Source organism: Python bivittatus, unplaced genomic scaffold, assembly GCF_059951505.1.
Source record: "Python bivittatus isolate LINGU-HERP-01145 unplaced genomic scaffold, Pbiv_v1 ctg000080_np1212, whole genome shotgun sequence".
Lineage (NCBI taxonomy): Eukaryota > Metazoa > Chordata > Lepidosauria > Squamata > Pythonidae > Python > Python bivittatus.
The window spans coordinates 36175080-36202198 of record NW_028277035.1 but is presented as its reverse complement, the minus strand read 5'-3'; the positions used below and the strand labels follow the sequence as shown (position 1 = coordinate 36202198).

The window sequence follows — 27119 nt, the reverse complement described above, 5'->3', positions numbered from 1 at the left end:
ACTTCTGATGTGCACTGGATTTCTGGGCATGCCATTTTATTTTTATTAACTTGAATAGAGACGGACAACCTTTTGAGAGCTGGGGATACAACGCTTAACATTTTCTGAAAGAGGGCAAAGGCCATAATAGGCAGTTTTGATAGGGCAAAGCAATCAGTCAATACTTTTTTCCTTGTTTGGGGGGTGTTGTTTTAATTTTTTTAAACCCGTTTTATTTTAAAGGGTTTTTTCTTATATACCATAGTCTCCATGTGCTTCCTTACCTCAAAATAGCAGGAAATGGGACCACAGATTTTCAGCTAGCGTTATCTAACTTGGAGGGCCGCATCCATCTCTGGGGCTTCAAGGTTTCTTCTCCTGAGCTAATGAAAGTGATAGATTTTTCCCTCAGAATGCAAATTACAGATTGGGATTGGGAACACATAAGGATCCCATTCCAATCAGACTATTCTGCTAACACACACTATTTCTGAGAAAAGTCCTGCATTTAAGACCAGACCTGTACATCTAAACTAATGAGTCGTTTTATTTGGGTCTTTTTTGAATGTGAAGGTTCTTAGGAAATAAAGAAAAGAACCTCCAAACCATATTCAGGTACGTTGAGTGGGTGAAGGCCAAATGAGGATGTTGAGTTATAACATCTGGATGGGAGTGCTCTGCTTACCTGGGCAAATTCCAATATTCTTTCCACAATGCTGCAGTTAATGGCCAGGAGTGGAGAAAGAGAAGCCTGTCCAGAGTTTCCTTCTCCTTCTACAATCTCTTCTGCCAAACTGGTCTTGAGTTTGCTTAGCACACCCTCTGATACTTTCAACTTCCATGTTGTCTTGGAAATGTAGACTTGTGAAAAGTGTCGCAGCATACTTCCATATGCAGTAACAGTTTGAATTTGTGGTGGTGGTACAACAGATTCATGACAAATTCAAGGGCAAAACAGATTCATTCCTAAAGGGTGTAGATGTGTATGTTGACATACCTTGCTTCCCTATTATGATGTGGAATGCAAAGATCTTGAATGTATTGAATCTCTGTAATGTCATGCCAAGAAATAGCTGTGTTGAGAAACTTCACTATCACCTTCTTTTCTCTGATCACTCTTGCTCTCTCATTCTCTTTTGCAACAGAAATTGTAAAGCTGGTGCTATTTTGTCTTTTTTCAAGGGAACCCTCTCCCAGCTACGATCACAGAGAAGAAAGATTCCCCAGGATTCCTCTGTTAAAGCAAATGAACACAGCACTATTCTCTTTACTTTTTTTCCTGCTGCCTACATGGGCACAAATCTTATTTGCCGGATCAGAGATAGTATGCCTCTAAATACTAGTAACTGGGGGAAATGAGTAGAAAGTGCTCTTCCACTCATAATATGCACAAAAACAAATATTCACACCCTAGCCCATTTTCTTAGTTATGGAAGGCAAGACTTTGGTGGAGTTCTCTCACACCATCTTTTTCTCTTCTTGCCTCTGCAGAGGCCACTCAACTGTACTTGTGGGAAACCACAATGTGGAAGAAAAACTACTTCCAGAAAAAAGAATCACCTTCCAACAACCCCAGATGGTCTGCAACTGAACCCTTTTTAAATGGTGTTCCTTTTGAGATATGGTAGATCTGCAGTCAGTTCACATACGTGGAAAATAGTGGGCAGCTTGTTTGAAGCTACCACCACTCCTACAAGCATGGGCCTCCACAGAGGTGGCAAAGGAGGAAATCTGCACCATGACACATATACTACAACTTACACACCTGCCTCAGATATCAGGATGCAAGTATGCAAAGGGGGATCTGTGTCACAGTGTCACCATGTTCTGCTGCTGCCTACAGGTCAAGGCTTAACTTGTGCCTAATCAGTCCAAAAGTCCGATATCCTGTTTCCTTCACCACCTAGGGACCGATTGTATGAGAAGTCTGTGAAAAACTATAAGCACAAGCAGGCTGTGAGTGCAAGAGCATTTTCCACTAATTTTTTTAAGTTTATTTATTCATTAGCCAAATTCATATCCCACTGCAATCATAAATAGACTGTCAGGGGCTAACAAAAAGATAATAACATAAATACCAGTGATAAAAGACCTACTGCCTACAGACCCCAAACAATACCTAGTGTCAACACCTAAACACACTCCAGGAAGCTCCATCTTCAGCTGTTCCTGGAAAGTAAATAACATTGGAGCCAATTTTTCCTCAATTACTCATATTTAGAGGCCTCCTATTTCTTTTATAGTATTCCTATAACAGGTCATACAGACAGCATTCATGAACAGCAAGCACTGATAAATATCAGTACCGATGAATTTATCCAATTGCTTTGAAAACCAATGTGAACAGCCATTGCTACATTATTTGGAAATAAATTCTAAAGTTGAACAAGGTGGCATATGAAGAAATACTTTTGTGAATCTTTTACTATTTAGTTATTAACCAAAAGGGAGAAAATCACTGAAGTGTACATACTGCACAATGCCATAATTTGATTTGTTAGGTTTTGAGTTAGGACACATGAACCCAAAACATGGTTTAAAGATTAGCATGTTCTTTGAACTCAATCAATTTGGGCTTATTCAACAAACCATGATTAAGTAAGACATGGCTTAACATGTTATGTAAACCAGTCAGAGTTGCCATCAACAACTCTGTAGGAGGTGTTGTTTTATATACTACTTATTACTTTAAAAAGCTAGATTAAGAATTGAGAAAACCCTGGAGTGCAGTAGTTTGGTGGAAAAAATAAAGCAAGTGAGTGAATAATATCAGAGCAATAACAACAAAAGGCTATGTTCAAAACAGCTTGACTTCGCATATCTCAGTGTTAAGTTATAGGCCAAACTATGTATTATATTAAAAGCACAATTACATTATGGAGACGAAAGGATCATTCCCAGAAGCAAAAAGGTTTATCTGCCCTTCACATACCACACAATCATGATTTTTATTCTCTTGATCCCTTCCCAGCAGCTGCTAAAATTTACAAACAACAGCCAATAAAATTTACAAGCACCCTCCACAAATAATGGGTTTAAACCAACATGAAGTGTGGCTCTATTAATTGCCTTTCAAGAATTGGAAACTTTGAAAGGCAACATTTCCAGCAGATTGTTCCTCTATATTTTAAGAGAAGTATCCAGATTAGCATAAGTGGATATATTTCATTTCCATGTGGACCATTACCTTCTCCATAAAGAAAACATATTTATGAAATGTTATTTCACAGTATATTTTGGAGCATTTGCATCTCTCTTTCTCTCTGTTCGAAAAGGGAAATGACTGTAGAAGTTATGATGAATTTTTTAGTATTTTATCTGTTAAAAGACAAAATAATGTGTCTAGATAGTTACAGATAGAGTAATTTTCATGATCCAAGAAAGAAAAGACTCCAAGGCTGCTTCCAGATAGATCTTTAATATACATTGGCAGCAATTCATTATGGTTATTTCACTGGGCATCCTGATGACATAATTATCCATTACACATGAACTCACATTTTAATCCTTTTGGCCTTGTTCCTTTCCCTTAGCTAATGAGGATTTCATTTACACACAAGGACCCAGAGCAAACACCATTCTCAGAGATATCAATATTCCAGAGCATTTCTGAACAATTCTGGATAAAGATCACCTGGAACTGTGGCAGAACCGAGACCATGTGCCTTGTACAACATGTTGGCAATAAATTACATAATTTTCAATTAGACCACTTTGCTGACTGCAGCAATGCTCATGGTTGCTCTTTGCAGTTGCCTACCCTTCCTCCTGTAGTGATCCTGATCATTACTTTGAACACCGGAAGAACTGAGAAGTTAGGAAAGGGGAAACCTTTTCTTCTATATATGTAGAATCTCAATTGGTCAAGAAGGTGGAAGTTGTCCTTGTCTTAATTCACCCAGTGGGTATAAAGATTATACCACATGTTTCTTTGCAATAAAACACTTATCAAAAATGAAGAGTATGAATGACACCTTACATTCCTCCAAGCAGAAAAGGTAGTAAAGCAACCTCATAATATGAAATAATACTCATGATAATGAAGAAGAGCAGGAATTTCAACCCCCAAAATAAATATTTACTTATTAAGGAACAAGATTTTAACCGTGACTTTTACCCAGTGAGTGAAATCCAGAAAGTGATTGTGGAATGCAGTGTGGATGTCACTATCAGCAGCTGCTATTAGCCTGAAAACCTAACATTCAGGATCAAACTTTTCTGCTGGACACCAAGAAGTGAATTTTGCACTTTTTAATAATTTAAGAACTTAATATTAGCTATTTTGAAACAAACTTTCCACGGAATCCATGTGTTACACATCTTTTTCCTTCCAGTTCTTTTGTGGACCTATAACCATAATAATTTAGTACCCAGAATTCTGACCAAGGAATGATAGAGTATAGCTTTAGTATGAGGAGTGCAAAAAATCTACAGAAAATAGAAATTAAAAGAAACACCATGTCTTTAATGAGTGTCATTGGATCCTGTAGTTTGTTGATATTGATGCAAACACCTTCATTCCCTGAGTGCCTAAAGCAGTTAAATAATCCTGTCTGCTATTTCTCATCTCCTTCATGTAACAGTAGAACTAAATTCTCATAAATTAAAGCATGCTTGTACGACATGGTTTCTGCTCCTTGGAACAGGAAACACAAATTAGATGCAAGGATTATTTAACTTACTTGGGAAAGTAGAATGGATCATACACAAGGTTTGTTTGACAGATAGATAAGGTGCTCTCATCTAACTGTGACAGTGACAGCACTTTGGCAATTCAACACATTTTTATTTTCAGAAAAGGCAACAGTTTTAGGTGGGCAACACTGAGGTTCTGGCCACCATGTGGAGATGAAGCTGCCATGTACTAAACCTGTGTTGGTAGCTGTCCATCTCCTGCTGACTGCTTGATGCTCCCATTCAGAGTAGTAGCCTTGAAAGTGCAGGACCGCCCTCGAATCGATCCCTCTGTGTACAGTCTCTCTGGCTTTTTCTGGCAGTGGAAGAACATAAGGAATCCATTGCGGTAGTTCTTATTCATCCAGCCATAGAGCAAAGGGTTTGCAAAAGTGGAACACATGGCTATTACATGAAATACTGTATAAAGGAGTTTATAGTCACGGAGGGCAAGAGCCAGATCTAGGTCCGCAGCAAGTTGAAAAGCATGGAAGGGTAGCCAAGAGACTGCAAACACCACAACGACCATGAAAAGCATCTTAGTGGTCTTTTTCCTGCGACAGTGAGTGTCATTTCTAGAAGAAGGGCTAATGTGGCTTCTCAGTTTGAACCATATCCTGATGTAGGCATAACAGATGATAGAAAGAGGGAAAACATATTGCAGGATAAGCATGGATAAGCTGTATATAGTGGCATCTCTGTTTTCAGAAGGCCATTTCTCTGAGCAGACAGCTATTCTGAGATTGATGGATGGAATTTCTTCATATCTGTATTCTCGGAAGATAGCCAGTGGACTAGCTAGGACAGCAGCAACCAGCCATGTAGTAGCTATGATGGTGAAGCTGATCTTCTTGGATATTCTACTGTCTAAATGAAAAACAATACATCTGTACCTATCCAGAGCGATCACGGTTAATGTGAGAATAGATACATGAACACTTAAAGCTTGAGCAGAGGACACCAAATGACAAAGTACAGCCCCAAACTTCCACTCATCTAGCAGAGTGTAAGCCAAAGTAAAGGGCAAGCAAGTATCCACCATTAGGTCTGCCAGAGCCAAGTTAGCTATGAAAAAGTTGGTTACAGTCCTCATGGTTTTATATTTCACTATCATGTAGATGACCAAGGAGTTACCAATGAATCCCAGAAGAATGATGAGAGAATAGGCCATTATCAGTATGATCTGGACCCCCAAGATCTTGGTGCTATCCATCATAACTTCACTGGATCTTCCTTGGAATCCCTGACTAGGGGTGACAAGGCTGTCTGCATGCCAGCCAGATGGTGATTTCTTCTCTAAGATATGCTCTTCCAAGATGATGGTGCTGTTGGCTTGATCAAGCAAACCCATGTCTATTATTCGTATTTATTTAGGCCCTGGGTTGACAGTATTATGCTTGTAACTTTGTCTGTAGAAAGAGAAACAAGCATAAGATTGAAAAAGATGACATTTAAATACTTTAGTTTATAATGACATATCAAATCCAGCATTTCAAACTAAGCTCTAAATTTCTGCAATCCTTGTACACAGTAAAATGATAGGTCTGTGGTTTTCATGCACAGCTGAATGGCATTTCTGAAAGAAAAACCTAACCCACGTAGATCCCATTATATTTGGATGATAAAATTAAAGCTAACCAAAGAGCAAAAAATCTGACCCTGATTAAATTTTTATTCTTTTTTTCATAAAAGGTTTTTTATTTGCAATTCTATTTACCTAAAATTGAATGGGTTAAAAAAAAAACCCTTCCAAATGTCATGCTAATATAATCATGTAAACCAGATCATCAGTTTGGCTATTAGCAATTGCTTGCGATTGGTCTACAGTCTGCCTTTTCTGCTCTCTCATGACCTTGGCTCTGCTTGTCAGAGTAATTCTATTTGCATGAAGGATGGCAAAGAAAATAAATGTATAAATTAACAATGGCCTAGAAATACAATAAACTGCAACTGTTTTGCCCTTCAGTGTGTCTAAGACTTCAATTCCTTGCCTATATACTTGGGTATAAGTGTATGATACGACTGAGTGAGCAAGATTCACTACTAAAGCCTAACCTGGACAACACTTTAGCAGCATTCAATCCAATGGATGCTGAGCAACTGTATCTGGGAACCGCGTTTACATTCTTCATAATACTCCCAGCAAGGTATTGCATTTCTGATGGCCTAAGATAGAGCTTTAGGAGCTGACATTATGACACAGTTGCAGTGTTCATGTAGCTATGCTTTGCTTATCCATGGTTGACTGGATAAATTGCAATTAGTTCGGTTCACAAACATAAAGTTGGATCTATGGTCCACAGGCTGTATGTGGAGCCCAGAATCCCCGGCATGGGGATAAAAAATTCACATTCTTCTTTATTTGGAAAGGGTTTGGTGAGTTAAAGGCAAAATGGGTATCTTAAGGCCTGCAAATAATCAATTCACACTACTTCATAAATAAGCAAACTATTTTTGGCTTAGTCTGTTGTGTGGTCCCAACCTATATTAGGGAAATGTTTTGAGGTAATTCTGTATGGATGCTACTGCTTTTTGCCTTTCCTGCCATCTGGTAAGCCCACAGACTGCGAGGTCCATGGCATAGGATGAACTCACCATAGGACTAGGAGTCCCTTCAGACCTGGAGCTGTTCCTGTTCCAAATAAGCATACCTAAGATTGGTCTAGATCAGGACTGGCCATACTGTGAGACTGAATGAAACAACTGCCTAAGACAGCCAATGTTGGGAGACAGGAATGGTGGCCTCTCAATGGCTCCTGTTGATCTCCTAGGATGTTCCGCTTTGTTGGATGACAGATGTATATATGCTACTTCCCCTGTCCTGAGCCCCTAAACAGATATAGCAGAAGTCATAAGACTATCACAGATTATTCACTGATAGTCCAACTGACTTCTGTCTATGGAATGAGAAACCAGCATGTTTATATCTTGGGTAAAGGATAGTGAATGTCTTAAGCCATTCCCTGAGACAGATAAAATATTCACTATAAGAGAGATGATAAATATAGGAGCCCTTAAGTCTGCACATTGTGACTTCCAGAATCCTTACTACATGCTACCATATGATTTACTGAATCCTCTTCAAGGGTCTTAGGGCAAAACAAGTTGACTCATCCACGTCTATTGGCAATGTCACAACAGGGCTTCATATATGTATAGAGCAGAAGAAATGTAGATTATAAATTTATGCCCTAAACATTTAAGAATATTTTACCAAAGCCATAGGAAAACAATCAGAATCACTGCTTTTTAGCTAATCAATTTGGTCATTATGCTTCTTCACTGATTTGATTCTTCATTTCCAGCAGTGTATCACTAATAGCTTATCCACATGTGATTAATCTCTTGGATCTATGATTTTTTTTTCTCTGTCTGAAAGCAACTGCACCAGCAGAAATGATTTGGATTAGGGCTACAGTCTTGAGAAGAGATTAGTACACTCTTCCTCTTCACTATTCCCCTGATTTCTATCATTCTATCAACCTGTTATTAGCTGCAAATTTTAAGAATGATTGGAACTGTATAAAATTCAAGAGGATTCCTACAGCTGGTATTACCTCAGTACAGGAATGCACTACTAGAGATGGAGAGAGAGAGAAATTTGAACAAAATTATGTGTTCTTTGGAGCATTAAAAGCTCCAAAGCATATGGCTTTTTAATTTACACCTTCCATTAGACCTCATATCAGATTATCATCACTATTGTTCCTTGAGTTTGTAAATAATACCTATTTCATCATACAATGCATACAGACTGAGATTGGTAACTTTTCAAACCTTTACTTTGATCATTTCATCTCAACTTGGGGGAAGGGAGAAGGATTGAACCTGAACATGCGAAGACTGTATTTTTGCATTTCTTTTCCTCCAGTCTGCACTCTTTTTCTCCAAAACAGCACCGAAAAGAGCTCCTTTTATTCATTTCAAGGACTGCACTATGATGCAAACAGGGTGGATGTTATCACTGGGCCAACTTGCCAAGAATTGTGGGGCGGCGATGGCAGTAAGTAATGGGATAGTCAGCTATCAGTGACTACATTGCCACTGGAGCATCTTTCTTCGATGTGTAGAAGCAGCACTATCAATTATTCAGCGAAAAACTCACAATTTCTTAAACAAATGGGGAGGAAAGCAAGGCCTGGGCCAGAGAGTGACAGAGGCGGGGGTGATGTTGTAATTCATAATAAATGGTCCTATTTGTTCATTTATCATTTGGCAGAACAAAGTTCATAACACCTCTAGGGAGCTGCAGCAGGAATTCAGACTGCTTGGCTGGAAACCTCAGTTGCTTGAGATGTTTGATGATGGGGTGGGGGGAAAGACTTAGTTAGATTGGACTCAGCTGCTTCCTCCCCTTCTCAGCTCCATGAGTGTGTGTGTGTGTGTGTAAATATTTTACTGGCTCTTAGAGGCTGACACCTTGGGATTAAATTGTGAGCTTGGCAGCAGACACTGTAGAGTGACCACTGAAACACAAATTAATCTGCCTATATGACGCTCTGGATATCACACTTGTTGCATTATCTTCTTCACCACTGCTCTAAACATTTGTGTCCTTCATGCCTCCCTTAAGCTGTAGATCTCATGTTGACCCAAGACTTTATGAGTTTCTAGAACTGCAGAGCTGATGAGATGCAAGATGGACATAGTTTAGCTTAAACTTTCAGATGTTATCACATTGTTTTGTGCATTTAATCTTCAAAGTTACACAATTTTGGTTACCGTGACTGTATCTGATTCTTAGTATGCCTGATTTTTCTTGCTGTTTTTTCCCCTTTTCCTTTCTGTGCTGGAATTCATAGCCTACATTATAACAAGGTAAATGAAGGGTAATTGAGTTCCCTTTCTGATTTTTCCACATTGTTCATAAAGCAGCTATATAGAGGCATTTTATATTAGGCTGATGGAATACTTTCTATTATTAAACCTATACTTCTATTATAATAAATATATAAATCTAAATACAGTAGCAACAGCAGAATAGAACAGTTTATCACATTGAATTATAGATTTATTTTCAATAATCTTACTCGGTCCTATGGATTCAGTTCTTCCAACTCAAGTTAGATGTTTGATTTCAATTGATAACAAGCTTCAGTTTAGCCATAATAGGTCTGAATAAATTCTGTTCACCTCTAGTTATCTATTCCCATTCTGGATTTTCACTGAGAATGAGAGAGGGAAGAACATCACAATTCCAGATTAAAAGCATTCTTGGCCAGTTACATTGACACAGATGAGCAGGGTAATTTAGGATTGGATTGGCATCGATATTCACGTAAGCCAGTGTTGTCCAATGCTGGCTGGGGAATTCTGGGAGTTGAAGTCCACTCATCTTAAAGTGGCCAAGTTTGGACAACACTGACGTAAGCTGACGGGTTTGATGACTGATACTTTTTATAATTATAGAAATATTCTGTATTAGTTCTCCTTATATCTTTGATTGTTATAGCCTTATTCTGTATTATTTTAAACATTAGAGTAAGAGGCGAATGTATATTGGTGCTTGAACCAAAGAAAGTCGGAAGTTACCTCTTTTTTTTCTTCTCACTTTTTCTCTTTTGTATCCTTTTTCTGATCTTTTTCTTTTTTCTATTCTCTTCTTTTTCTCTACTTTCTTTTTAGTCTTTATTGAAATTTAATAAGTTCTTTGAAAAACATATTCCTGTAAGCTGCATGCACAAATGTTCATCCTTTTCACCAACACATCTGACTTGCTAAATCTATTTTAAAAAAAAAATCCCCTCTCACCCCTATGGGTGGTCTGTGTCTTCCTCAATCTCAGGTCCTCTTACCAGAGGGAGTTTGAGGGTTCTGCACAGCATCTTTGCTGTTCCTAGCACACACACACACGCGCGCACACACACACACACATATCATCTTTGCTCTTTCTGTACCAGGGGCTGAAAGAGGAACTAGAGAGGATGTGGAAAGTAAAGGCCAAAGTGATCTCCCTGGTGGTAGGAGCACTCGCGGCTGTGACTCCGACCTGGGAGAATGGCTCCAACAGATCCCAAGGACAACATCAGAGCTCTCTGTCCAGAAGAGGGCAGTGCTAGGAACAGCTCAGATACTGCACAGAACCCTCACACTCCCAGGTCTCTGGAAGAGGAACCGAGATTGAGGAAGATACAGACCACCCATAGGGGTGAGAGGGGAATATATATATATATATATATATATATATATATATATATATATATATATATATTACATTAGTTTGAATGCTTGCTTCAATATATATATATATATATTGAAGCAAGCATTCAAACTAATGTAACATAGAATCTTCTGACATGTATAAACACTGGATAGTTTGTCTACCTGACTATCCTATGTTGTCGTCTCATGCATGGGGATACAAACAAAACATTTAACATATTGAATAGTTTATTTTGTGCAAGCCTATGACAGCATTTTCTTTAAAATTGTCATATTATACCCAGCTTCTTTCATCTCTTTTAAATGGATTGAAATGGGTGAAGGCTGTCCAGCAGGCTGTTTGATCAACTGTTTTCTTAATATCTTATTCCACCCCAAACAACATCTGGCCAATGCCATAATTTCTAAAGAGTAGCCCAACAGCTACTTATGGACATGGATAGCTCAAGTCATTTGGTGCATTAAACCAGCTATCCCAAAGGGTTAAAAAAATAGGCTGATGTTTTAGAATTAATTAATTAATGTTGAATTCATGATGCCAATAATTATTATAATGCTATTTCTGTTTGATCAAAGGCAATCTGCAATGCTTCGGATTGAACAGAGTCATACAATGAAGGGCTATCTAACCAAAAGCAAAGTCATTAAACTCATTGAAATGGGCTGGGCTATTCACAGCCAGTCGCCACTTTCTGAGGGAGAGCCAGACTGCCGGGTTACACAACGCCACCCCTGGCATTAATTTTGTTTTGTAAAAATGAAGCAACAGCTATGCAGACTCACTGACTGGGACAGACAGAAATATTTATTGCGGTGTCTTGACTATGTCCTATAGTTGTAAAATCCCTAAGAGGCTATTAATTTTTTTAGCCTGATAAACATTGGAGAGCCTTTTCATGTATCTGTCCCCCACTGGAATAATAATTAAGCAGTATTCGTCCCAGGCAGTTAAGAAAATGCTGAGTGAGCTGGTCTGAGGTGTTGGATAGAATGTAGGACTTGGACTGAGAATTATGTGAAATCAAATGGCTGCTCAGTTATAATTTACACAAGGAGCAGCTTCTTGGGGTACATGAGCAAGCATGCTTTCAACCTAATTTTTTTTTTCTTTTTGCTAAGCCTTAAATTAGTCCCCAAAAAAAGTCTGTGTCCTGCTTATTTAAACTGGCATTAAGCATAACGCAATTGTTATTATTTGCTATGCATCTTGACTCTTTGTGGTTTGTGTTCAATCAGAGCCAGGTCCTGGTTTGCGCCAAAGGAGTGATCACCCCCTTAGTATCAGAAAGGTTATAAATAGATCCAGAGTAATACCACAGGAGAATGGTTGAATGTTCAGAATTTTACAGATTGCATTTCCAGCTGGGGCGATTATGATTGCTCTGTTCTGTATTACTCACCCAATCAGTTGCTTGTTCAGATGGGCTTGTTTTGATTGCACATAAGGTAAAGTCACTAAATCTGGGCTGCACAAATCTGGATGACCAGTAGACAGCAGCAAAGTTCATATTCTAACTCTTTTCCACCCTCTCGTTATCACTGGGAGTTTTGCAGCCCAAATCTGTTAGGCCTAATATTAGAGAGAATTCGTTTTTTCAATAAAGCTGTAAATAATTTTTATAAATCACATTTTGTTATCAGTTTTAAAGGCCATTTTCAATCAAGTCACACAGCAGCATATTGTTAGCCCCCAAAGACATAAAGAGGAAGCCTCTGGGTATAGTTAGTCTTGCTTGGATCTATTTCTTTCCTTCCAATTCCAATCAGATTAAAACTGCAGACATATGAGCTGGAAGATGTTGAGCAACTGTTTCCTGATAAACTGTCTTACACAATTTAACTCTTTGGCTTGTTTATACTTCAGTGTATTCCATATACCTCCAAGGAAATTTAATTCAATCGCCAGGATACGTGTGCTGTGCAAATATAAGTTAAACTTGTCTTCTGATAAATTGATGTTTTGTGATTGACCATGCCCACTAGGAATTACTCACAAAATGCTCTCAAAATTCCAAATGCACCCCCACATTAAAAAAAAAAAAAGTTTTCTATTCCTGTCCAGAAAGGTCCTTCCAGAAAGATACTTTGGGTTGTCTTCCTATCCTACACAATATATGAATTTAAGTTTACACCTTTCTTTCTGCTTCCTGCAGGGACACAAAATTACAGGTGAAGGTTTAATGCCAAATAAGACTAGGCAAGTATGGTCCAACAGTTCCAGCCCCAATATAGATGATCAACCGATAACAACAAAAATGGCAAACGTTTTCCAGAGAGAAGATGAAACTTAGAAAGAAGCTGAAGTAAGAAGACAAATGGAAGTGAAAAGGGGTTAACTCCCAAATGAAAAAGAAAAAGAAAATGACAGCTCATTTGATCCAGATGATATACCTGAGAATTCTTAAAGAGTTCAGATGTGAAACTCTTCTTCTAACTCAAATGTGCAACATCGTATCCAGTCAATCTCATTATCACAGGATAAGAAGGCTGCCAAATTTGCACCAGTGTTTTAAATGGGAGCAGAGAAAGCGAAGGCAGAACTGATAGGCCAATTAAGAGTGCTGTCTGTCCAGATAAGTGTGTAGAAAATATCATTAAACATAGAAAAGTGCAGAACATTCAGCAAGACTTCCGTAAAAGAAATTTCTACTTCACCAGCTTTCTGGCATTCTTTTGTGGTATCAACTGACATGTAACTAGAGCAGTATTTCTCAACCTTGACAACTTTAAGATGTGTGTGTAAGGTTTGCCCCGTTCGACAGAGAAACTCCCGTGACACGTGTGGTTCACAAAAGAGGCTTACTCATGCATAACGTAGCAGTCACAAGCAAAGCCAGGACTGGCTTGGTACATTTACATTACTCCTTTATAGTTGGCTCAATCCCCCCGCGGGCCCCGTTGCTAGGTTACATATTACAAATTAGATTGCAGATTGCCCCCTGTAATCCCCCCCTTCTACTGGAATGGCAGGTTCAGCCCAGTTCTCTTGTTTCTTTGATTGTTGTTGCCTGTGGCGTGGTCGTTGCCTTCGTTGGGGCTTCTGTCGCGCGCCCAGCCGGGAGCATCCCCTCACGCGCTGATCTCTTCCTCAATTCCGCGGCTCTCTCCTTTGTCCATAGCGCCCACGGCCCTCTGGCGTTAGCACAACGCATCCGCTCCAGATTAGTGAAGTGGCGCCAGGGGGCCCATTCATTAGCTTGCGGTTTCGCATTTCCTCTTTCTGCGCTGGTGCTCGAGCGGTGAAATTGACTAAAGCGTGGCTGGGCAAGTTCCTAGGCGTGCAGTGCCAGCTGAACCTGACAGTGTGGACTTCAACTCCCAGAAGCAAGGCTGGCTGGGGAATTCTGGGGTTTGAAGTCTACACATCTTAAAGTTGCCAGGGTTGAGAAACACTGAGCTAGAGCAACCAGTTCAACATTTTTGCTCATCTTTCCATCTTTCCATCATGGCTAATGGACCCCCTCCTGGATCTAGTCCATGCAGGAACTAAAGAAAGCAAAAAGACCCCAACCAGTGCCTACATATTACAACAGAGACCACCCCCCAGTTGGGAAACCTGCAAAATTAGGATTGAAATTACTTCCTGCTTCCTCATCAACTCCATCAAAATGGCTTTTAGTCCAGGAAAAGATTAATTGCTTTCTAGTCCCTGTCATTTCACAGATGTTTGCCCATGATTCTGTTCCTTTAATCAAGAACGTAAACTGACTGAATGGTTGAACAAATTTCAAATGTGTTTAAAACCAGGATTTGATATTTGACATCAGGAATGGGCAACTGGTGGCTCACAAGCAGCTGTTTCAGACTCCTTTTTTGACCCATAGAGTCATCCCTGTTTGCTCTGGTTACTGATTACCCAGTGATTTTAATGGGAAATAAATAAATAGATGAGATGTATGCATTATACCTGGAGTAGTTTTAATGAGATGAGATGTGGAAAAAAAGAAGGAAGAAAGGGGGTAGAAGTCCTATGCAGAGGGATGTTTGCTGCTGTGATTCCCTGAAAGCCCACACGGTAAAAGGTTATGGGATCTGGCCTCTAATCGCTATCCAGATTTGTGCAGCCCAAATTTGATACTCCTAGATTTCAGAGAATCATTCCACCCTATTTTGCTGAGACATCCAGAGCAGGTTATTTCACAGAGGATTTTGATTCTATGGATCAGATGCTTTAACCTCCCGAACTAATCCATGAATGTGTTGCTCTGCCAGTAGGGAATTGCTCCAGCAGCAAAGGATAGTGTTGCTCTTCACATGAGGAGGACAGGAAGAATGCAATGGAGGGAACAGGTCTACTGTAATCAAACCTACTCTCCTTCTTCACATGTAGACCCTAGATACCTTTACAATTCCCAGGAAAGCTAGATTCTCATGGTCATCTGAACAGGCATGCCCAGAGGCTGTATACACTTGACACACTGAACAATAATCTAGCCACCCATATTTTATCTAGCCACCCATATTTTAGCCTAGGACATGGTTAGTCATAGCCCAGTGTGTCATGGGAACCCAGAAAATTGGATCAATTTGGTAAACCATGATTCAGTTAACCACAAGTAAGAGTCTCATGCAAGCATAACCAGTGTGACAACTAGTCTTTTGCCTCTCTTCTAGTGTCATCCAGATGCCATTCCTCTGCTTTGTAGGAGAGGGAAGATAAGAAGCAGGGATGCTCTACTTACTTGGCTTCAAAAGCAGCTGTTTGATCAGGAGCATCCAGGGTGGGGAGATGAGGGGAAGGTTTCAAAAAAGTCAAGATGGCAACTGCACCATGTGACTGAAGCCCAGTCCCCTTTTTTATATCCATTTGGTGCTTCTGTTCTCTTTGAAATAGTTCCATTCTAACTACTCAGGCGATGAAAATCAGTAGTGTCCTTTCAGCTACTACAGATATTATTATAAGATTCCCAGCCTGATTAGAACCAGCACCTGAGGAGTCATGTTCCCTTTTGCCCAAACTCCTCTCTGCAATAAGAGTCTCTAAAGAGACTTCAAGAAAGAGGCAACTTGAAAGCAAGAGACATTTCAGCACTTTTTCTTCATGATGAATATGATTAATGACTTTAAAATCTACCTTACTAAAGAATTACATTATGGAGAACATACGATCTGCAATCTAACTCTGATTTCATAGGTCACCTATTCATAATTCACCAAACCTGTATTCTGTGGACAGCAAATTATTAAACTGATTCTTTTGTTGTTACAATTTCCTGCAGGACTGGCCTCCTGGCATACAATGCAATAAAGGAAATCCTCCAGACGTGGGCTTTTAATTATCCTGAAACTTTCATTTCATGCATGACCCTAAACATATGGATTCCATACTTTACATTGTAACAGTGTTGATGGTGTTCAGGCTGACATGTCAGAGTCAGATAAAGGGACATGGTTTGTTGTTCAGTCTGTCAGACAAAAGCTCAGCATACAATTGTACATCTGTATGTCTATATTGCTCCTTCCCATCTCTAGTGCTCTTTCTGTCCTTTTTGCAATCTTAAAACTAAAAGAAGACATTAGTAGCTGAGATTGAGCTCAGGCCGAAGCAGTTCTATTTTGTAGGGCAGAAATCTTCCCCTAATTGCAAACCAAAAATTATGTTCAAACAGTGAGTGAAAGATAACTGCCTAATGCATATTTGTTCTCTGCAACTGTCATTCATCACAAATGGTAAATTAAGCCGCAATTTTTAAAAAATCCCTGAAAGAGTAGTTCTGCATTTATTACTCTGTCTCTCCCTGGGTTGTACAGATTGGATCAATACTCATCAGTGTTCAGGTGGATTTTAAACTCTTTTGACTTTCTAAATTTGTCCTATGCTTGACAGTATCTCCATGACTCTTTACATGAAAAATCCAGTGGGATAGTGATAAGCCACAGACACATGTTTCACTAAAGACATGAATGCTTCCTTTTCTAGACGGGTTTATAAATCACGTTATCTTTGCAGAATATCACTAAATGAATGTAGCCTCATCTTTCTTTCTTTCTTTCTTTCTTTCTTTCTTTCTTTCTTTCTTTCTTTCTTTCTTTCTTTCTTTCTTTCTTTTTCTTTCTTTCTTTCTTTCTTTCTTTCCTTCCTTCCTTCCTTCCTTCCTTCCTTCCTTCCTTCCTTCCTTCCTTCCTTCCTTCCTTCCTTCCTTCCTTCCTTCCTTCCTCAGATCTGTTTAGGCACAGTGCAGCAATAGCTTTTGGAAATTAAATACTACTTAAGTAAGGAATACCCTTGACAGGAACATTGGAGCAGTTTGGGTGGAAGGGGGAACTGTTTTAGAAAGAAATTAATTTTGGTCCTACAGAATTTTTTTAAAAATAAAATTCTACCTGGATAAGATAGCCTTTGCCTGTAGTGATTTTTTGACAATCAGATACTGTGTTCAACTACCTAGATTCCAGACTGTTCCATGTCTTCTGGTCCTCGTGAGCTGCGCTATTGGAGGTACATTTTCAATGGTGCTCAGTCTTCAGCATCTCATGACTAACTGACCACAAGAGAGGCAGTAAGATGTAGACAGAAAGTTAAAGATTCATCCTGTGGCCATTAATCTGTGGTCACTTTCTCTTGTCTTTTTTCCCAGGTGCATGCACACGCACACATGAAGAATATATGTTCTTGGAATTTCCTCCTGGTAGGATGCAACTAGCTAGATTCTAGGTTTTGTTTATCCCCACCATGTATTTTCTGAAATAAAGGTGCTTTCTGTTACAGCTGGAAACTTGTTTCACTAATCCTTGGTCAGGTTAGACTCCCATTCTCAAGAGTGCTCACAGGCACCCACAGCACACTTCCACCTCCAGCAGAGTTATGGGCTCCAGCAACTGCAGCAAAGGTGCAAAGAAGTTCCATAAAGAAGAAGAAAAGGGTGCCTCCTGAACAGGTAAAGGAAATATTAAGGAAGACAGCAGAACACTTTCAGAAATGGACTCAGGAAGGCTGCAGCCTATGGAGTGCAGGAACAAGCAAAATTCAAGATGAAAATGCTCCTGAAGTTTCAAGAAACCACCTGTGTACTGGGCGAAGAGAGAGATCCACAGAAAGCAGCACAGGGACAAAAAGCTTGGGATGCTGCAAATGACAGAGTTGCTGCGATGATCTGCCTGGCAGCGAGTGACCCTCTTTAAGGAATTTAGACATTTGGAAGACTCTCAGACTTAGGGCTGAGCTGCCTAAGCAGGTTGCCCCAGGGTGAGTCAGGGGTAGTGGCCATTTCTCAAGGGCAGGAATGCATGAATGCAACCTCCACCCATCTTTTTCTACTACATTTTTTTTTCCCTTTCTGACTTGTGCTGTCTGATTCATCTGTTGTACTTCATCTCATTGTAGACAAACCCTTCCACTCCAATTGGCTACTGTGCCCTGTGACAGGAATGCCCCATCCCCTCTGATAACTGATCACTCCCCTCCAGGATCTTTTTTTTTTTTCCAAGTTCATCAGTGGAATGCTAAGAAATTAGAATGAGTTTTATTTTGTTTTGTTCATTCAGTTTTGTTTAACAAGTTCATTGATGGCAAAGGGGAATAATGGAGCTGTTTCTTTTTCTTCTGCTGCTGCTGCTGCAGATGTGAGGAAGGAGTGATGGTTAGATATTCAAAATACTGCAAGGGATAACAGGAACTTAGATCGTGCCACACAAACCATTAAAGCACTGTTTATTTTGATGAGGGGGGAGAAAGAGAACAACCATGCAGTGTTAGATGTTGTTCCCCATGTCAGGCAAAGAGTAAGCAGAGACCACAGGCTTTGAAAGAGGTCCTCATCACGTGTTGGGAATCTGATTGCATGGCAGAGTCAGAAAGAGAAACTGAGGCACCACAGCTCAGATTCTCCAAGAGGGCCAAGAAAGGTGTTTCACTGCAAGGGCTGTTTACATTACCAAGATGGAGAAAGCAGAAGAACCTCGCACATGGGAGGACACTGAAAAGATGTCAGCCACTGAAGAAGACAAATGGAGAAAGGGTGCAGAAGAAGAGATTGAACAGACACCAAGTACTGCTATGTAAGATGCTCAAGAAAGGGACTCATTGAACTGAAATACACCCCTTCAGAAGGCAGATGCACTCACTGAATCTTGCTCAGAGTTCAACATGAGATGAGCAGAGTTGTGGATTGATGCATGAACTGGTGTGAAAGGGTGTTGGAGGTGCGGATCCAATGCACAGACTCTTGAGTTTGCTTCACTAATCCTTGTTTAGGTTAGATTCCTACTGCCAAGGATGTTCTCTCTCTCTCTCTCTCTCTCTCTCTCTCTCACACACACACACACACACACACACACAAACACAGAGAGAGAGAGAGAGAGAGAGAGAGAGATACTTCAACCTCCAGTATGGGTTTCTATAATATACCCTTCAGCTAGAACAGAAACCTATCCTCTTTGTTCCAAGGAATTATGTGACGACAGAGCTTTCAGTGCAACACAGCACGGAGAAACCCTGATTCCCTCAGTGGCACAGCGGCCGAGGAAGGGATGAGCCTAGGAGGGGCTCGGTCTACTTTTGCCCTGCAGACCTCTTCACCTCTCAGCAGGGTGGCAGCAGCTGTTTGCATTGGGATAATTAGCCAAATCTCAGGCTAGGGGGACCTAATTCTGTAGCAGGGATGATGCCATTCATGGTATTTTGCTTAAAAAATTGAGGGTTAGCTTATCTGTGGATGGGCTTATGCATGAGTATATTCAGGATATTTGGGTACTTGTATTACCTTATATATTCGCAGATAAGCCCATCCACAGATAAGCTGAACCCAATCTTTTTGGGCGTATTTTGGCATTTAAAATTCTTGGCTTATCTGCAAGTATATACGGTATGACAATTTTATAAATGACTGAAATGACACTCAAAGGCAGAAAAAGTGGTAATGATTGAAAGGAAAGGAAAAGTGGAGAAAAGGTAAAGAGACAATAACAATTCTCTCCCTCTTCTCTCTCTCTTTCTCTTGAGACAGGAGAGGAAACCTTAATTAAATCTCAAGAGCAGCAAATTGTTATTCCCATGGATTGCAAATACCAGCCAAAGCTGCATACAGGGAGATTTTTATTTATGTATTTATTTATTTCAAGATTTATAAGGCCACACAATTCAAATCCACAGAGTCAAGTGTGACTCTGGGCAATGTACAATATAAACATACAATAAATCAACAAGATGAAAAAACAGAAAACCATCTAACAACAATGTATAAATATAAAAGGTAAAATGGCGACCAAGATGACTGTCTACAACCACAATTCTTATTAGTCAAAAGCTGAAAATGAAGAGGACCAGAACCACCAGTCACCATCTGGTTCAGATCTGATTATCAGGAGGTGGAAACAGTTTTTGATATCAGCTTTGGGTACAGGGAATGAAGAAAATGGAGTACTATTATTGTCATCACCTAACTCAGGCTGCTTTCCAATTATTGGGCTGCTTCTCCATGAACTGTGCTTTCAGAGTGAAAGAATGTTGACCTGCCTTGGGAAGCAGGAAGGGAGCAATGATCCATTATGGAGAGAGTTTCAGAGGAGATTTCTCAGTCCTGAGAAAGAGGAAAGCATAGGAAAGAAACTCAAAATAACCCTTCCCCCTTGATTTTGTTTGGTATAAGATGGAGTAGTGAGAAATCCTGACAGGCTTTCCAGATTCTGTTATTCTATCCTGCAACAATGAAGAGCATTTCTGGTATCCTTGCTACATCTATTTCTTGACCTTGCCCGTCTCCAGGGGCTGACATTAAACCATAAAAGATCAGTTCTGATTCCTCCTCTTAATATTTTCAGCTTTTGGTTTCCCTGACTGTCACATTCTGGGTTGCTAAAAGCCTACTGATGGCAGAGGGAAGAGAAGGGGATTCTGAGAGGTGGCAGCAATGCACTCAAGACCTGGTGCCTTCTCCTGCATCCTTAACAGGCCTATAACTAGGAGCATCCCATAAATTTTCTCTGCCCCCTGAATCTCAAGTTGTCTTTATAAGACCAGATAAACTTCTCCCTACTTTTTGTGGGGGAAACCTCAAGGTTGGCTACAGGCCTCCCCATAAAGCATCTTTCAATAAGATGCTGCCCCTGTCCTGGCCCCACTGTCAGTGCAGAAGACACCCTATCAATCCACTATCCACTCAAACACAAAACATAAATATCCTGCTCTTCATGTGACAAAATGTCTAGGGAGCAACCTTGATTACTCTCTAATTCTATTTTTATGGTTACTAATTTCCTTCTAAGAGCCAGTTTAGTGTACTAGTTAGGACAACAGGCTAGAAACCAGACCGTGAGTCCTGCCTTAGGCAGGAAGCCAGCTGGGTTTCTTTGGCCCAGACACCCTCTCTCTGCCCTAGAAAGGAGGCCGTGGCAAACCACTTCTGAAGCCTTGCCAAGAAAACTGCAGGGACTAGTCCAGGCTGTCACCAGGAATCAATACTGACCCGAAGACATAAAAATTAAAAAAAAATTAAAATCCTTCTGCAACCTCTACTGCACCTTTTATTCAACTTCCATTTATTTTACTCCAGCCTCAAAATAGTATTATGGATACTCTATCTTCCACTCTGCTTCAACAACAAACCTGCAAGCTTTACAAAGATGTAGGGAATGGTGTGTTGTTGTTTTTTAAACAAAAGGAAGTAGTTGATTTTTTAAAACCTGAGAGAAGAATAATTACTCTAGATCCTGGATCCTGTAAAATAACCCATAGTATTGGCAAATGTCTGGCAGGAACTGAAGTAAGCCAATGATTAAAAGGGTAGATTGAAGCAAGAAAAAAAATTAAATATCTCTATTCCTGGAGTTACTTTCTGTCCATATGACAAGATGGAGCAGATGCTCTTACAGTAACACCTGCAAGACTGCCACCTTATCAAAACAAAACAAAATAAAACAAAGGCTAACTGAATGTTAAGGGGTTTTCATCTGAGTAGACATGCATAGGGCTGCACCATAATATTGCACTGCTAATTTATGCTTACATTCTTTGATTAAGATTTCCTATAAATGTGAACATGTATTAGGGAATACGTCCAGATGAACTCAGAGAGACGTATTTGCTTGTCAACCTCCTTAGAATTTCACTACAAGTAATCCTCATTTAGCAACCACAATTAGGACTGGCAAGTTGGTCGTTAAGCAAAGTGGTTGCTAAGTGAACCCACAACTGTGCTTACAGTCTTCTTTCAGCTTTCCTTTGCTTTACAGATCTGTGAAGGTCATAAGTGCGAGGACTGGTTGCAAAGTTACTTTTTTATTACCATCGTAACTGCAAACAGTCACTAAATGAGGCAGTTGCTAAACAAGGACTACCTGTGTAAGAATGCTCCATACTTAATATGAGCTGCTCTTTTTGTCCCATTTCATGGTGTTTCTAAGCCAGCTTGGAAACTTACTAAAACATCTGTATCTGCAAAAGGTTTAGGTCAGGGTAAGAGATGCCAGTTAAGTGCATTGCCCCAGATGATCTCAGGCAATTAATTGTAGAATAGAGCCTTCAAGGATGCCTGAAACCTCGCAGGACCTGCAAGAATTAGGAACTAGGTGAACAATCCCTGCTTGTCCAAACAGCAGATCAAAGTAATAGTGAAATCAGAATGAGAAGCAGAGTTCAGGTAATAAGACATTGGGAAATGGCAATTGTATAAAACTTGCACAACTCTGAAAGCTCATTTTGAGTTTGCCTCTCCTATTGACTTTTGTGCTAAATCCCTCAGTGCAGGAATGTTAAGCTGTTGCTGATCACTGCCTGGCAGCTTCTCCCAGCGCAATTGTCACTTTTTGGCTCAAGAGTGAATCTCTATGCCCAGGAGAGGAAAGGGGCAAGCCCTGTTTGAACATGGAACTCACTCAAGGGAAAGTAGCAGGGATTACAAAATGCTGCCAGAAGAGGGCAATCACGATACTCCTAACAGCGTTGTGTTGTCAAGGATTGCGCCGAAAACCATTTTTACATTTAGTATGACAAAAAGAAAGAGAAGTGCTTTATCCCACATCCTTAGCATCCTGCTTTTAAAAGTCCTTGCTGTTCTGCTATATCAATCTCCATCTGATCCACGACATGAACAAAGACAGCTGCTAACTAACATGTGGGAGGCTTTCTGACAAAGTAAGGGGATGCACAAAACTAGAAATTAAGGAAACATGCTTCTGTGCCCAAGAATAAATTTTCAGGCCAATCCTTCTAACCAAGCACACTTTCTAGCCAAGCCAAGGGTCTTGTGATTAATAGGAAAGACAAAAAAAACTTCAGACATATGGGCCAAAAGCTAGCAACACAAGGTGAAGCCTTCCAGTCTACTCATTATAGATGCGTATTGAACCAAACTAACCTGGATCTCTCTGTCAGAAGATCAATCCCACTCAACGGGATTCACTCACTGATAATGATATTGCATAACATCCTGCTTCAGGTTACATGATGGGAAGCACAGAGGTTCACTGTAACGGAAGGTGGGTTTGGGTGTTTTTTAACTCTGTGCCCTTGCAGGGAGGATGAGGTTATTGAAATGTGTAATACTCTTGACCTGGATGAAGCCCTCAGGTGCTTACAATTAAGGAAATAAAAATGCATACAGGAGCATGACAACACACAACTTGTGCAACAGCACCATTAGCCCCCACTAAAGGCATTTCCACATAGCCACCATTTTCATCCCCCAAACTCTCATAGATCAATTCACACTAGCCTGTAGGTGTCCTCACCATCTCTATTCTTGCCACATTAGGAATTGCCAACCGACTTTTCCTCCAGCTGACCAATAGGGAACCCAAAAACTGGTAGACAAAGCCTTCTCCTAGTTTCATCTCCATCTGATTTTGCAATTATTATTAAAAGAAAAATCTCCAGTCACTGTGAGGGGGGATGCAAAGAGACCCTGCACTTGCTTTTAAAAGACAGTTAAGAAGTCCATGGAACAATATGGCATCTCAACTCCTGGAAGGAGAGCTAAGGAGGTAGGGCAAAGTGATTGTTCTTCCCAGGAGTGAGAGATTGTCTGTGTCCAACTCATACCTTGCACTACAGAAATGCTTTTGCAATGCTCTTGGGCAGCCACTGAGCTGAAAAATCATGGGCTCTGCTACCCAGTGAGGATGATGGACTGTGATCATGTTGGCCCAGAGCCAATCCAGGAGCAGCACAAAGGCCACATGTGGAGGGGACAAAAAAGATTCAGGACTAATAGGACTAGCCCAAGGTGATTCTCCTACTTAAAACAAAAGGTAACAAGGTTCTCCAGCCCCTTTCACAAAGAGAAACAAACTACAGTAGAAACTACAAACTACAAGTTACTGAGGGGCGGTGTATACAATTTCATCTCCCCCCACAAAAAAGAAAGAATAATTGAGAGAAAGAATAATGCCACCGTGCCCTCCTGCATCTGCCACCAGTGGTAGCTGTCTCATGCTGCCTAAAGATACAGCTAGCTTTGAGGAGTTTAGCCAAAACATGCTGGAGGCATTTATTTTAATTCCCAAATTGGGGTGAGGGGGATGTAGGAGAAAGGGCATTTCCACTGATGAACGCAAAGATATCCAGCCAAGCTGTAGGAATTAATTGCAGGGAGTCCTCTTTTGAAATTCACACCTAAACTGATTTTCCTGTATGAGTTTGAGTTTTTTATCCAGTCATTCAAATCATCAAGCTGGGGCATGAATTCTTTTTTTTTTCTAGGGATAACCCAAGAGCTCTGCCTGCAGAGCACAAGAGAAGCAATAAGCTAATGAAGGAGGAAGGGAAAGAAATGGAGTTCAGGAAGCACTAGAAGTGTTGGATCTGCTGCTGTATCTTCACCAAGTCACACCACATCTGATCCATCTAACTATAAGATAGTGGGATTCCATTATAGATGGAGAAGCCTATTCTCAAAACTGTCAGAGGCTGCTCAATACTCAAGAACAGAGTTTATTCTGAGGCTGCAGACTGCAGGCTAGACCCAGAAGCAAATGGGCAAAAGAGCATGTCAAAATATACAAGAAAGCAAGCTACACAAAACTTGGTTCTGTAAATTCAGTGTTTGTGAACAGAGTACCAAAGGGAGAGCAACGGATAGAAGAAACCGACAGTTTCCCAGTAAAGTAAAGGAGATGGAGAGGAGAATTCTCCAAGGTTTTTCTCCTGGGGTAAAGTCCAGAGAAAGAAATAAACCAGGAATATTGACCAGTCCTACACTTTTCTCTTCCCTTAGCTCCCTGCTTCAGCCTCACCATGCAAACATGTTGACATTCCTAGCAGGATTGCTTGTAGCACGTGCAGTCTACAGTCTGCCAGCACGGGAAGCTAGTGACAATCTTTTCAGATGAACGAAGATGGTGAGATGCATCGATGCCCACGACCTGAACGCTTACTCCTCTGTTGTCTCCATTCATAAGTTCTGCAGATCAGTGTAGTGTTTCCCAAACCTGCAAAGCCTATTTGATCAGAGGTGCCAGTGCAACAAAAGAAACAAGTCTATGTATGGCACAGGAAGCTTCATACTTCCCTCACCTCTTCAACACCTCTCTTAAAAAAAAAATACTATACCCTGCCAGAAATTAGCAGAAGCAGAAGAAGGTTTTATAGCTGATGGCAGAATCAGCATATTCAGCTGCATGTTATGAACTGAGCTCTTCCCTCCCAACAACACTTTTAAGCTTTCCACTAAATAAAAAAAGCATCCCCCCTCTCACCCCTTGCTGGAAAATGAATAAAAAGAAAGCCACTTACCAGGGGTTACTGTTTCATTGCAATGTCAGACCAAGCTCTTTGTTCTTCTATTTCCACTCTTTTTCCACTCTGCAGAATCTCGTGGTGAGCCCAAGGTAAGTGCTCTTGTTCAAAGTAACTCTTTTAGAGGAAAAACCTCCCTCTCCTTCTCCTCTAAATGAGAGAACTGGACTTTTTCCTGAAAAGCTGTCTTGTTTTTATAAAGCTGATGGACCACGTCTTTGACGGGATGTCACTGGTAATCTCTATCCCATAGAGCTGGCTGCTCTGTTAGACTCTGCAGGAGAGAGAGCAAGACAGAAGGAAGCGTGTTTAGCAACAGAGGCAGAGGGGGAGAGAGAGAGAGAGAAACCGTGGCCGCTGTTCATGCATTGCTCAGCCACTGCAGGGCTTCTTACATAGCTAAAACGTCCTGTGATGATTAAAAAGATTCACTCCCTGTGGAATATGGGTTACGGGGGGCACAGCGTGCATTTTCTTTAGAGGACTGGAATTCAGCCAATTAGTGCCATGCTCATGTCCGGGACTGGTTTGCTTAATACCCCTAGGCAAGTCCTCTCATTCTGCTCTTATTCATGCCTTCTCTTTTCCTAATATAGATGTTTAATATTAGGGCTTATCCTCTCCTACATTTATCTGTAAACAACTTGCTTAGGTCTGCTTCTTGCATATGCACTCACCGTAGCTTTGTCTGAAGATTTGGATGTGCATGGTGCTCCCCACGATTTGTAGAGTTTTTGCATTTGGTGACTATTAGAATAAATTGTTTACTTGATTACTACAGGTCTATACCCCTGGATTGATTGATTCCTTCCTTCCTCCCTTCCTCCCTTCCTCCCTTCCTCCCTTCCCACGTACCTACCTTCCCCACTGTACTCTTAGGACTTACTTTCAGGTAAACATACAGGGGATTAAGTTGCAAGCACAATACAGAAATCAGTGCATGGAATAATACAGCTGCAGAGACTGTATCAAGTACCACTATAATCTTTCTCCCCAAATCTGAAAAATAAACAGGGGTGAATTAGGCACCTCCAAGAGGTTGAGGTCATAAAGTCGACAACAAACAAATGCAGTGCAACTACATAACAGTTATTATTCATGGAAATAAATATCCATCTTTAAATAAATAAATGGCAGGGATTTCATCCCATTAATAAATACAACTTATCCTGTACTCATTATTCTCAGACTTAGTTTTATACAGAGGGGGGAAAAAACTAGGTATAATGATTAAAATAAAGTAAATGTGAAAAAAGAAAAAACTAACAGAAAATCCATATAATTACTATAAATAATAATATAAAATGAATTCAATTCTTAAGCTTATCATTAAACCTAGACCATATATCAACATATTGCATCTTCTCCTCCATTCCTTAAAATCAAGAGTGTAAGTTTCTTTCCGGTTACATTAAATTATCCCCAGACTGAGATCATTTGGTGAATGCAGTTTTTTCACATTAATAAAATGACAATGGTTTAAAAAGGGCCATTGTCATATCAGGTGAAAGAAAATGGATCGGACTAGCTAGTTGCATGGGATACAGAAATATCCTAAAATTACCAAGTTTTATCTCAAGTGGAATTTGAGTACAAATTATAGACTACAACAAATCTATGACTAGTACTTGTG

The 27119-nt window shown here is 40.2% G+C and overlaps 1 protein-coding gene across 1 annotated transcript; it reads right to left on the bottom strand.

The window, feature by feature from the left end:
- Positions 1-3429: 3429 nt before the first annotated feature.
- On the bottom strand, positions 3430-25620 carry LOC103056011 (neuropeptide Y receptor type 2-like). The gene is made up of 2 exons (XM_007434417.3): positions 25484-25620; positions 3430-6062 (listed from the first exon to the last, which is right to left on the bottom strand). Exon 2 carries the CDS (start codon positions 6002-6004, stop codon positions 4844-4846), a length of 1161 nt encoding a protein of 386 aa, XP_007434479.1. The 5' UTR covers positions 6005-6062; positions 25484-25620; the 3' UTR covers positions 3430-4843.
- Between the last annotated feature and the right edge of the window lie 1499 nt (positions 25621-27119).